Source organism: Tetrahymena thermophila (assembly GCF_000189635.1).
Source record: "Tetrahymena thermophila SB210 genomic scaffold scf_8254600, whole genome shotgun sequence".
In the NCBI taxonomy this organism is placed as follows: Eukaryota; Ciliophora; class Oligohymenophorea; order Hymenostomatida; family Tetrahymenidae; genus Tetrahymena; species Tetrahymena thermophila.
The window spans coordinates 620,485-634,078 of record NW_002476370.1 but is presented as its reverse complement, the minus strand read 5'-3'; the positions used below and the strand labels follow the sequence as shown (position 1 = coordinate 634,078).

Below are 13,594 nucleotides of genomic sequence, written 5' to 3'. Positions count from 1 at the left end.
ATAAACTTTTTATGGTTCATTAATCAGCTAGAATTTTGAATAAAACTTACATCTATTTAATTCTGTCCTTTTAATAATTAAATTTAAGACAATATTAATCTAAAATATTTTATCCTATTCATAAATAATCCTAAAATTCAGATTTAAAATTTGTAAAAAATAATTAACTATATTTAAAAGATAAATACATAAATTAATATTTAAGTATTTGCACAAATATAGAATATATTATTTTCAACAAGAGCATCTTTCTTGATTATATATTTAGTTTTACATAAAATAAACAAAATAATAATTAATCTAAAGATATTTATATTTAAAATAGAATAGACAATAGCTGTTTTCATTTATTTTAGTGACAAAAATTATGTATTATTATTATCTTAAATTTATTAGAGTTTGTTATTTTTAAAAAAATATGTTTTAAAGAAGAATATTTGACTCTTTCTAAAATATTTGATAAATTAAACTAATCAACTATTAGGAATTAAAAATTAAATAGATGTTTTTGGTAGTAAATAAATAACATAAGAATATATTAATATGATTGTTAATAAATTCAAATTTTATGGTATACTATTGAATAAATTCACAAACAAAAACAATATTAAATTAAAATAAATTTTTATAATGTCTTCCAAATAAATTATAAATTAATTATGGATAAAAACAAGAAATTGTAATATATATGTATAGATTGAAAATTGTAAATTTGATTAACTACTTTAATAATTAAGGTACGAAACATAAAATAATATTCTATAAATAAATCAAAAATCTTAACTTTTTAACTTTAAAATACCATCAACATATTATTTAGGAGTAATAAATGAAGTACCTCCCAAAATTGTTAAGAAATCTTAATCTTAAGATCCAATTAAGTTACGAATTGCACGAATTTCGTTGTAAGCTATTCCTCCTGCTACAAATATGATTATTTTTTAAATTCCATTGTTGACTTCATCATCATCATTGTTACCACCTAGAATGTTGGCCAATCTATTTTTTTACTATAAAGATTTGGCACCTTTGCCACTATAGTCCTCGCAGTTTATCTTTAGAGATTTAAAATTTGGAGGGATTTTAAAGTTTTAAGTACTTCTAAAATCAGAAATGAATGCTTCCATTAAGTTTTCAAGCTCTGGAGTAGTTCTGCACAAATCAAAAGTTTATTATTACAATTTGTGCTTTGATTTTTTGATAGCTTCCTTAGATATTCTAGTTTTTGATTTAGATTTTTTATCACCAGCTCTTTATGGATTGATACCAAGTTAAGTAAGGTTATCTAAAGCGACTTGCTTTTGCATAGGAAGATACTATGTAAGATCTTTTCTGTGCTTATCTGTTAGCTCGATAGTCATTGTTGCAATTAAAACTAAACGTAACTTATCGTAATCATCAAGAGTGTCACTTTAAAGTCTTGCAGATATTTAGGAAATCAACTATTTTTCTTTTGTTTTATCTCCATTAACATCTAAACCTGTTGCTAAACTTTATTCTAATTCTCCTACCATTTTCAAGTCTTTCTTTTCAAACATATTCCAGCAATCTTCAATGATCTTCATATGCATATTATATTTTGCTATTAGTTCTTGATACTAAGGCATACTACGAATGATTTCTGACATCTTTTTAAAGTCTAATTCTTCAAATGCACCCATTTACATTTTAGCAGTACTGTTTGAGTTTACAAATTTTCCGAATTCATCACCAATACCACTCATAACTTCAGCAATGTGAGAGAAACGATATCTATTTAAAAAAACATTAATTGAGAAAAAAATATTAAAACTTGATTTGTGACTTAAAATTTTTTATAATGTGAAATGTAATTTGTTAATTATCATTTTTATTTGTTTATTTATTTTTATTTTTTTTATCATATAAAACCTATTTCATAATGCATATCTTTTAGTTGATGATGCATATATGATTTGAAACTATTTCAAAGAGTAAAAATAAAATAAAATTAATGAAATTTATACCTTTTAAATAAATCGTCTTGCTCATTTAATTAAGCTTTCTTCTCTACTACTTAATTGGTTTTTTCGTCTTAAATCTTATACTTAATTATATCATTTTCTATTTATTCCTCTAGTAGATCGTAAAGCATAGGTTAATAATAAAAATCGTGTAAAATTGGTGATAATGGATCGAAAGCGCGATCAATTATAACCAAAGTTATTTTTCCAGCAGTTGAATCGAACTATTCAGATTTTTCTGCTTACAATTTATTAATAACTTCATTTATACGCTAATGAACTGATTAAGCTATTGTTTGAGAATAGTCTAATTCGCTTTTATTATGCATTATTTCGACTCCATATATTTTTTCAAAAGAAAGAATTACTGTTGCAAGTTTATCTCCAATTTCTTTAGCAAATTATTAGAATCTTACCATCTTAGAGCTATACATTAGTGATAAATCATCTTTTATTTCAAGATTAAAAATATTGTCGAATTTGCATGCAAAATCTTGATTAAACTCCTTAAAAGTTACTACCCTATCTAAGAGGAGACTATTGGATGCTATTTTGCTCATATATTCATTAGAGACTCTGTTGATGAAAAACAAATGCACTTATCCATATTTTGCTTCTTTTTTATTAGGAAAATCTTTTAGCAATAAGTCAATAGATTCAAGTTAGCAAGACAAGAAATAAATAACATGCTATTTAGGATATGGCTTTCTATCATTATCAATACGTTCTACTGCTAGAATGTTCAACTCCATAAGTTCCATCATCTTCATAAATGAACTCAAGATTTTTAGTGAGTTAGCATCTGTAATAAGCAAGTAAGAAGATACACCCTTATTTGCTCTCTGAAGATCTTCAAATAACCCTTTTATCCTGAGTTTACAATTCTACTTTAATGAATATTAAACTTTCCTTAACTTATTATCCATCTATCTTCTTCTTTTACCTTTTTTATGTGAGAATAAATGAATGAATGTATTTTTATTTCAATACTTAATTAATATTTATTTTTTTATCAATAAATAAATACAAGTTTATTTTTGATATCAAATAATTTACAAAATAACAAAATAGATGGGTAAAATGTAAAAAAAAGAAATTAATAAACAAATAAACAAACAAATAGTCACCAGTCGTCTTTTAGATTCCTAGTACAAAATCTGTTTGGCAAACATTTTAATTAATTTAACATTTAATTTAAACATTTTCAGATTTGAACATCAATCCCTCATATTAATTTTATTGAAATCTTTTTAAATTTTTTGTTATCCGCAAATTATAGCTGAATCAGAAACCAAAATTTTATTTTGTATGTAAGAGTACAAATAAGCATTCCAAAATATTCATTTACTAAATGCAACAAAATGTAAATTATTAAATTACTATTTTTGTTTAAAATGTTACCTTTTTGATAAACACATTTCATCTTATCCATTTTTATTATTTTAGTTGAGCTTAAAATTTAAATTTATTCTATTAAAATTTAACAAAGAAATATTAAATAAATTATTTAATTTTTTAAAACAAATTTATTCAGATTTTATAATTATAAAAATGCAATTTTAAAATATTAAAAACATCTGTTGAAAAATTGATTGTAAGATAAAATAAATTATGTTTTTAAAATAATTAATATTAAAAGATGAATTTTATTAATTTATATTTTGTGTTAATACCTTAGAAAGATGATTGAAAATCATGAAAAATAATCCTAAATTATTAATTTTCATCAAAAATTTTATTAAGAATTTATATTTTATCTTTGAAGTATTTTAAGTTAACTATAAAAGAGGAATTACAATTTGTTTTTATGGTTTAAACAATAATTTTACTTAAAATTACTGAAAATGTTCAAATGTATATTCTGCTCAAAAGAAAAGGATAATAAATAAAAATAAGCAATTCTCAAAATCTTTAAAAATAAATGAAAATATTTTTTATTAAATGATAAAACTTCTTGAGTCTGTCTATTCAATGCTTTTATAACAAATAAAATAATACTTATTTAAATTATTTTTTATTTGTATTAATGAGAAAATTTATCGATGAGATGTAATTTTTAATCTTAAAAAACTTTAAAATTGATTTTAAGATATAAATTAATTAGATATTAAAGCATTTAAATAAATCAGGTAATTTAACTCTAATTTTCAAATAAAGAATATTATTGTAAAATAATTGATAATTATATCACATAAAACTAGAAATAAATTTAGTGATTTTTAATTAGATTTAAATTTTTTAATCATTTTTAAAAAAATATTTTGTTAGACATATTCAACTTTAATTTTTTATTTCATCTTAAGAGTAAAAAAATTCAAAATTAATTAAATTTAATTAATATTAAAAGAGTAAGCCATAAAAGTTTCCATTAATTTTTTTTTCACAAATCATTACTTACTTATGTATGTTTAATATTTATTTTTAAACATTTGAAAATGAAATATAAATTGTCTTTCTTAATTTTTTAATGCAAAAAAAAGTATAAGAAATATTTAATAGCATTTAAAAAATTAGTTATTTATTTTATTTCTTAAAGAGAAAAAGAATTGAAATTTTAAGTCATATTTAATGAATTCAAACAAGTCAATATTTTTTATAGGCAATATTAACATTAATTAAGTAAACTTAAAAAATAACAAACAATTAGTATCTGATTAATTACTTATCAGCTTGAATTAAAAATATAAATTTTAAATTATTTAGTATGTTGTAGAACAAATTGTCTATTTTTTTACTCAATAATAATTTACATATGCAAATACACACACATGCATAAAAACAAACAAAAAAAAGTTAAATTTAGTTTGGAAGAAAGAAGGTTTTTGCAAAAAACTAAATAAAGAAAAAATATAAACTTTTGACAAATTGAATGGAAACATATAAATAGCAATCAACTAATTAATTAATTTTACTTGCTAAAAAATAAAAAATACCAAAGGCCTAAGCTAAATTTTAATAATATTTATTTGAAGAGTATTGATTAAGAAATAGATTTTAATAATTAAGATAGATATACTGATGATGAATAATTTTGAAAAATAAGTTTAGAAAATGAATTTAATTAATAAATCACAAACGAGCTCCATGATTGTTATATTAATTTATTCCATTCCCATTTTCATATTAATATCTTTATTATACTTATTATGGATTCTATATGTAGTTATTATTCATGTTAGCATTAACCATTTATTAATTGTAAACTCCAACAGGAGGAACTGCTGGTTGTAACTAATCACTGATGGGATTTCCACCAAATTTAGTTTTATATTACTCTATATCAAATAGCAAATTCTTGGCATTCTTTATAAAGGAATATAGAATGAGTAAAGTAAGAATGAAAATTATTACATAAGACACTTTCTTTACTCCAGATTAATCACCGAACCCTGCAAATATAAGAATGTTAGCTAAAATTTCCATACAAATGCATAAAATCAAACCCTTGATATAATATCTAACAAAGTGGAGTTTACTGCTAGTTAATCCATGAATAGCAAGGATAATAAATATGAACCATAAAATATATTCTATAATAGAAATAACAGCTGAAGCACGCAAAAGGTTATTTGGGGAATCTCCATCATTAGAATTATTATTTATACTCCCGAATCCGGTTGATGATTTATCACTGGAAGAAGAATCGTCACTACTGTTATATAGACTTATCTTGTTCAGTAAATTAATTACCAGCAAAATTGTAAAGCAAGCGTTGCATCCTGTGAACCATTTTGTATTCTTTCTTATTCTAAAAATAAGTTGCTATCTTATTTATTAGTCGCCATCAATAACTACAATTGCATTTTAACCTAAACCTGCAATATTTTAGTTTATTTGTGGTTGCTCAGCTACCTGAACTGGAATTCCTGGCATAACCATACCTCCCTAATTATCGCTTCCATAAAATCCACCTGCATAAGGAGCAGGCATTCCAAATTAATTTATTTAAGTCCCTTATACTTAACCATTAGGTTTTTAATTTAATGGCTGAAAGCTACTCTAAAAGGGAGAGTAGAAATTTTAATACGGTTGCTTCGGTTCTAAAGTTAAATTCTCTACTTAAAGGCCAACTCCATAATAATTGTTGTTGCCATAATTCCAATTATTTTAATTCCCTTAATACTAATTTTTTGCATTTTATTTCAATTGATTATCTTCTTCTTAAACAGGCTATCCAGAAGGAATATAACCTATATTTTAATTCTTATCTTATTATGGCTTTAAGTCATGTGTATCATCATCCATAACAATTAAATTGTCAGGATTGTTCTCAATATCTTTTCTATCGTATTGCATTTTGATATTATTTAAATTGATACTTATACTTGCTATTCTTTTCAAATGAATTATATTTTTTATTAATAACAAAGATTATATTTTTTAATCAAAAACTTAAGCTTTTATATTCTTTCTATGAAATTATATTGGATGAGGCAGGCAGGGATATAAAATATAGACTATATTAATTATTAAATAAATAAATATATATTTAGTTATGTAAAAAACATTTTTTAAATTGAATGATTTTTGAAAGACCCACAACTTAAAAATGACATTTTATTAATTAAAATAATAATAATAATAATGATGAAAAAACTAGAGTTAATATAAATGAGCTTATTTAAATAAATTTTAAGCTTATTGTTAAAAAAAATGATTATTTATTATATAATATGAAAGTATATTTTTTTTATTTATTTTCTATAGAAAACTTTGATAAAAAACTACCTAAAATATAGAATGATTAAGAATAATAATTATAATTTTTGCTTTATTTAATTGATAAATAATGAATTAAAAATGTTGATATTTAATTTAAAATGAAATCAACAATAATTTTTGTTAAAAAATCTAATTCAAAAGTAAAAAAATGAATTTTAAATGGTTGGTCTTTGATTAAGTGTAATATTTTTAAAAAAATTAATCATAAGAATTAACTAATTTCTACTTTTTATATCTAAAACAGAAAATTTAGATATTTTTATGTATATTTTTTAAGTCTCTATTGGTAAGTAAAAAAAGTAATTAACAAATATTAAGTGCATATTTATTTTTATGAAAAAGTATTAATAACTACTGGAAAAATACTAAAAAATTTAATTATATATATGTCTAAATCGAAAATAAAAAATAAAAAGCTTTAATAAAAAACAGTATATTATTATTTTCACTATATTAAGAAGATATATTATGAATATTCATTCATAATATAAGCTAAAAAAGCTTTATAATATATATTTAATTTTTTTGTTATTTTAAATAATATATTTTAATAAATTTCAATATAAGGTCATTAATAGTTTTGTTTCTACTAAATTGGCGATCATAAATTTGAAATGAACCATAAATAAAATCAATATTATTGAAACATTTATTAGGATTAATCTATAAATTAAACTGATAAAAAATATTATTTTACAAAAAAATAAACATTTTTTAGATATGTTACTTTCATTCATAAGTCCTATTCAGCAAAGTAATCAGTATTTAAGTCATACCCATGACATGTAACATCATTCATTACATCGCTAGCTTCATTTACATTATCTCTTAGTACAGGGTTTGAATTAGATTGCTTTTACATGATTTTTTAAGATAAACTAACTAGGATTCTCTTAACAATACAGCATAAATCATCATATGGAATTGAATCATTTTGCGAATATTAAGCTTTATTTAAGAATTATCTTATATCGTTACCATCAAAATAATTTGGTGGTAAAAATGTTGAGTTGAATTTTTGTAGAAGTTTTAGTGCCTCGTTGTAACTATAGAGACGACTAGTAGTATATTAATTGGCACCACATATTTATCTAAATGCTTCAAAAGCCTTGCAATCATAGCTGTTACAATTTAAAGGTGCTGTAGTTTAACCTACTGTATCGTAGGTGTAATGTATTGCATTTACTAAATCTTATAGTGATGGTGTGCTCATTTTAGAAAATAATTGTCTTTTTCGCTTTTATATTTATAAGTCAATTTGTTTGTTTTTAAAAATCTAATTATTATCTGATATAATAATAAAAATATATATTAAACATAAAAACGTAATATAAAATTTAATTTGAATTCCGTTTTTCGCTCCTTTTAATTTGATAAATTCAAAACGGTTACAAATAAATTAGATTTCCTTATAATAAAATATATTATTTTAGCAATATTTATCTACTTTATAAAGTTTTTTCATAAAAATCAAAAACTTTTTTTATAAATAATAAATTCTATAATAAAATTTAGGTTATCAATAATGAATAAGATTGATTAAACACTTAATATATGTATATTTTTAATTTATTTATTTATTAAACTGAAAATTTTCTGTCAAACTTATTAACATTCTCAGCATAGATTTTTGAAAATTATTAACATGAATTGAAATTTGATTTAAAATCATTCAAATCGAATTATATTATAATAATTTTTAAAAAAATTAAATTAAAAATTAAAATTATATTTTTTAAATATTTTCTTTTTGAAAAATATTTGGTGAATCACATGATAATTTGCATATTAAAAAATATTTTAAACTTTGTTTAAGCTTGCATTAGGAAATTTAAAAATATATTCTAAATAATTTCATTTTCAAACAAAAAAACTTAAACAATTTTCACTTTTCCTTTGTTAAATTTCCTTTTTGATTTTATTTATTTATTAATTAAATATCTATCTATTCAAGTTTTAAATTTCAATTTCTCTAATTTTTCAAGAATTTAAATAATTAAATTTATTGTAAATCAACATAAAACATAAATTTAAAATTTTTTTTAATGATAAGTAAATTTTGAGACATTTATTAAATTTGAGGTTATAAATTTTATAAATTTAAAAGATGTAAAATTTATTTAGTACATTATATACAATTTAAAATATAATAAAAATATAAATAATTATTGTAAGAAATGAAACTTTATTTATTATAATTCTTTAACCATGGAAAAGTAAATCTAATTAGTGAATAACTTACTTACTTATTTACTTATTTTCTAATTGACTAAATAAATGAATTTCAAATACATTTAATTTATTTAACTCACTTAGAGTCAAAATTTCAAAATTCTTTATCTAAACGTAGAATATTTATTTATATATCTATTTATTATGATTTCTCATGGAAATGTATGTTATAAATTAATAATTTTAATGGTAATTATGAAATTTTATATGAAAATTTTAATTTGAAATTATTCTTTAATAAATATTTTAAGAAAAATTATTTAATTTTATTTATTTAGTTATTTAATTATTTTTTTAATTTATTTTGTTAGTAATTTGGTTATGATGCTGATTTATTTTATAATTTGCTTTTTATTATCTAATTGGGTTTATATACATTTTTTTTGATTTCAACTATCAAATGAGTGATTTTAGATGTCAAAAGAGTTATCAGTATTGTGAGACATGTCAATCAAACGCATTTTATCGCATTCCTTAGAGAGTTATTTTAAATATTAAGCATCTAATAAATCGAAGTTAAATCTACTGTTTTTTTGCTTTACAAATCTTCCTTGAATACGTTCTCTTTAATCTGCTAAATTCTTACGGATATTATAACGAATGCTTTTCCATTTGCGATTTTTTTTCTTTTCTAAATATTTTTCAACCTTTTCTCTTCTCTCATCTTTAGTTAGATTTCCTATAAATAAAGGATCATCTTATTACTCTTATATGTGGATTTGATTGCTAAATTATTATTTTTGATTATCTAAAAGTTCATCTTAAATGAATAAGCTATCTGGTTTACTTATTTTCTATAGACTTTGTTTTATTTCTTATTCATCTTCTTATTCCTCAAAATTAAACAATTTACTAAGTTATCCCATTATTGGAATTCCTACAGGGAAGATTATAGGAAATTACTTCTTTAAAGCCTTTAATGGGCAATTTTCTCCTAAAGAAAGTCTTCCACGTATTGCCGATTGCTAAAATTCCTTATCTTCTAAAAGAAAACTGTTTCTTTCTTTGGATTCAAAGTTCTTTGCTTCTATTTTTTTAAGATATTATTCAAAACCCTGCTCCTCGATCAAATCTCTTAACGAATGTTCACTCTACTGAGATTACTCTTCGATTTCTTCATTTATATGCTAGTAGAGAATATCATTTTCTATTTAGCTTGAAATAACTGCTTAATTTTGCATCTTTTAAGTTGCTTACCTAGCCTTATCTTTGTCTTACTAAGATTTGCTTAAGATTATATTATTTAAAGAACTTGCTGTTATTACTTAATTCTATTTAATTTATGATGTAGAAATCTCATCTTGCTTAGAATTCATTTAGAAGTATTAAGGTGCTTAGGATTTTATTACTTTGGGTATAGTAATTATACTTTGCCTTTTTTGGGAGAAATAAGCATCTTAAGTAGGCTATTATTGCTATTATGGGTTATAATTACTTTCATTTATAGATAGGTTTTGAAATGAAGCCTGTAGGAGAGAATCAAAACTCTTTCTGTCTGTTTAACTATCATTTTATGAATTTCCTTATTGTGAATTGTTTTAGTTCAACAATTGCTAAAAGAAATAATTGTTGTAATCAAAGAGATTTGTGTTATTAATACTTGTAGACGATTAGGTTTTTGAACGATTTTCTTTGTAAGAATTTAGATTGCAATCTTGGTTTTAAAGATTTTAAGCTAATGTCTATGAGTTTGGAGAGGAGTTAAGAAAGTCCTTTAAACTAGTTTTGCTTTTATTAATGCAGCTTTACTTCTTACTAGGCTAAAAAGATGTTGGAAAATTTTTTTGTTGCTCACCTTAAGCTTTTTGTTTTGAAACAGAAAGCTATTAAATGACAGAATCTGGCTACTTCTAGCTAGAAAATGTATTTATAAAATTCAAGGAGGGTTAGTAGCTGTTGTTATTATTATTGTTACTGCTACTACTGCGACTACTGTCACAATTCTGCATTGAATAAGTATATTCATCAATAGAAGAATGCAAAGAAGAGTTATTATTGTTGTTGTTGTGGTTGCTGCTACTATAATGGTAGTTTGTGTGAGGATTGTTGTTTTAAAAGGTTGACGAATATTCAGACAACTTTCTTCTCTTAAATATCTATTCAGTGGTAGGATTCTTTTCAAAGTAAGAAAATCCCTTAGTAGGTTTCTCAGGTGTGATTCCTGTGAATGGATCCATTTTGATATAAATAATTATAATTGCTGAGGATTATTTAAATAGCGATTAAAATCGTCTATTAACTTAAATTAAATAAAGCTAAGAGCTAAAAGAGAATGGGATAATTGGTGGATGATAGATTAGAGAAGTGAGAAATTAATCAATAGTGAATGATCTCGTATCTAGACTTCCGTTGTAGTTGTTGGATAGGACTTAGTCAGATTGCAGCAGAAGATAGATAGATAGAGATGAGTGATTCTTTGAATCTAATTTATGTGAATGAACAACTTTCAAAATTATTTGTAAGTAATTAATTATTAGCCAGACTATAAATTGTTTATATATAAATATATGAATTTGTTTGACTATTTATTTGTTGCTTTGATTGCTTAAAAATCTCTTTTCTCACTAATTAATTATTTTATAATCAATTCAAAGTGAATTTTAATAAATAATATTTAAGGTAAATTTTTTGTTGTTGTGATCTCTTTTTTGTTTTTTTGTTTTTCTTTTTAAATTCTAATATTCCTTTTAATTTCTTATTACTTACATGAAAATCTAACAAAAATAAATTTTACAATTCCTCATTGATAAACTTAAGCTAATTAATTACTTGCTTGCTCGATTGTATTCAAAACACATTTCTGAAACAAGATTTTATTTTTACTTTTATAGTTTTTTTATCAGTGATTTTTGTTTGGTTTTGATCTTTACTTATCTTTAAGTTAACCTTTGTCTTTCATTTCGTAGAATTAATTAATTTTTACCTTCTATCAATTAATTGCTTTTTTCATCAAAAACCACATTTACCTACATAAAAATTTCAATCCCATATATATTAATTTTATTATTATTATTTTTTTTAGTTTGATCTACCTTTCAAAACTAAAAAATTATTGAAAAAATTATATGAATATTTTTCTTATTTATTTTTGCTTTATCTTTAAAAATTCTATTAAGAATGATGCAAAGTACATTAAAACTAAATCTTTTACTATTCTAAATATTTTTAAATTCTTTGATTTTCATAGCCACTTTTCTTTTTGAGGTACCAAGCAAACTTCTTAGTTATAATTTGTATAATATCAAGATACTTAATATTCCATAAATATAATTTTAAGTATACACCATCAACCTTTTATGTAATAAAAAGTGTGCATAAGTACAGTGGAAGTCGTACCAAAATATAAATTAAATTATTTTAATTCAAAAATAGCTCATATTAAACTGAAAACTACAAAATAAATGTTTTCTTTATCAATCAATATCAAACAATCGAGAAAGTTATTTATTGAATGTTAATTAACTTCACATATAAAAAATTTTAATCCTGCCTTTTGCTTAACCTGGAGGGCTTGCAATATTCGATAACAGTAATTAATAAAAATGATAGTCGCAAAGAATAAATTTTGTAATATATCAGATTTTATAATAATCTCTTGTGTTTATTCTATTAAATTAAATTGAAAAAAATTACATATTTGCTACTTTGTCTATATTAATTCTAAAAATAATTTAAAGTGATAGGTGCTATCTTTCGATTTAATTGTCTGTTTGCTTATATCTTTGTGAATATATACTATTTATCTTATATCTTTTAATATTTTTAATCAGATGATTTTTTACCTCACACTTTTTGTTAATTTTTTATTGTTGGAAGTATTTTCTTAAGAATTTTTCTCTAGATCTCACTTTCAAGCTTGAATAGATATTTAGATATTTTGAAATTAAATTGAATGCATAAGAAGGAGGGAGATATCGCATAAATTTTTTATTGACCAAATATTTAATCTAAATATCGTAATATTTTCATAGTATACTAATTACGTAAGATCTACCACACAATATCATCATTTATCTATTTATTTTTTTCTGGATTCTTCTTATCAAAAAAAGATATTCATACCTGTCCATTTCTTAAAAAGCAAATTTCACAAGTAATTTTGTTTAAAACAACAAATCTATTTATTCCTTAGTAAACAAATTTTTATCTTCAAAATTTATTTTCAACTTCTCAAATGGGAATTTTATGCTTAAATAAAAGAATAAATAAAATTTAAAATTTGTCTCTCCAGAAATTTCTAAAAAGCTTGATGATAAAATTAAAAATAGATAAATGATTCAATTCCAGAAATTTCATTAAATATTAACCTGTAATCTAAATTAGTAAGCTAAAAAGGCTTATTTTTGTATTAATTTAAGCTTGCTTACATATGCATTTATTTTATCTCCTAAATATTCTATATTTCTAGAACCATTCAGACAATAAAAAATTAAGTAAAGTTTATCATTTATTTTTAACACTACAATTATCTGTTTATACCTTAAAATATTTGCTTTTATTTGCAAAAATATATTACCAAAAATCTTTAATTTTTAAATAAGAAAGATAATTTTCTAGAAAATTTATGAATTTAAAATAATCATTCACAATCTTAGATAAATTTCACAAAGATAAAATTTTTGTAAAATATTTTAAAATTGTAAAATTAATATTTAAAA

The 13,594-nt window shown here is 21.8% G+C and overlaps 4 protein-coding genes across 4 annotated transcripts; all 4 read right to left on the bottom strand. All coding sequences in view use genetic code 6, as the record gives it.

Annotated features, from left to right (window-relative positions):
- Nucleotides 1–770: 770 nt before the first annotated feature.
- Nucleotides 771–2,908, bottom strand: TTHERM_00283790 (Sec1 family protein; the record flags this gene model as incomplete). The annotated part of the gene is made up of 2 exons (XM_001018235.3): nt 771–1,752; nt 1,986–2,908. The coding sequence occupies 2 exons, from the start codon at nt 2,906–2,908 to the stop codon at nt 771–773; spliced, it is 1,905 nt and encodes a 634-aa protein (XP_001018235.1).
- A 2,143-nt stretch (nt 2,909–5,051) lies between these two features.
- TTHERM_00283770 (transmembrane protein, putative) lies at nt 5,052–6,383 on the bottom strand (the record flags this gene model as incomplete). The annotated part of the gene is made up of 1 exon (XM_001018233.2): nt 5,052–6,383. The coding sequence occupies exon 1, from the start codon at nt 6,276–6,278 to the stop codon at nt 5,052–5,054; it is 1,227 nt and encodes a 408-aa protein (XP_001018233.1). The 5' UTR covers nt 6,279–6,383.
- Nucleotides 6,384–7,437: 1,054 nt separating this feature from the next.
- TTHERM_00283760 (hypothetical protein) lies at nt 7,438–7,917 on the bottom strand (the record flags this gene model as incomplete). Its single annotated transcript, XM_001018232.3, has 1 exon — nt 7,438–7,917. One exon carries the CDS (start codon nt 7,915–7,917, stop codon nt 7,438–7,440), a length of 480 nt encoding a protein of 159 aa, XP_001018232.1.
- A 1,408-nt stretch (nt 7,918–9,325) lies between these two features.
- Nucleotides 9,326–11,113, bottom strand: TTHERM_00283750 (CCT motif protein; the record flags this gene model as incomplete). The annotated part of the gene is made up of 1 exon (XM_001018231.3): nt 9,326–11,113. The coding sequence occupies one exon, from the start codon at nt 11,111–11,113 to the stop codon at nt 9,326–9,328; it is 1,788 nt and encodes a 595-aa protein (XP_001018231.1).
- Between the last annotated feature and the right edge of the window lie 2,481 nt (nt 11,114–13,594).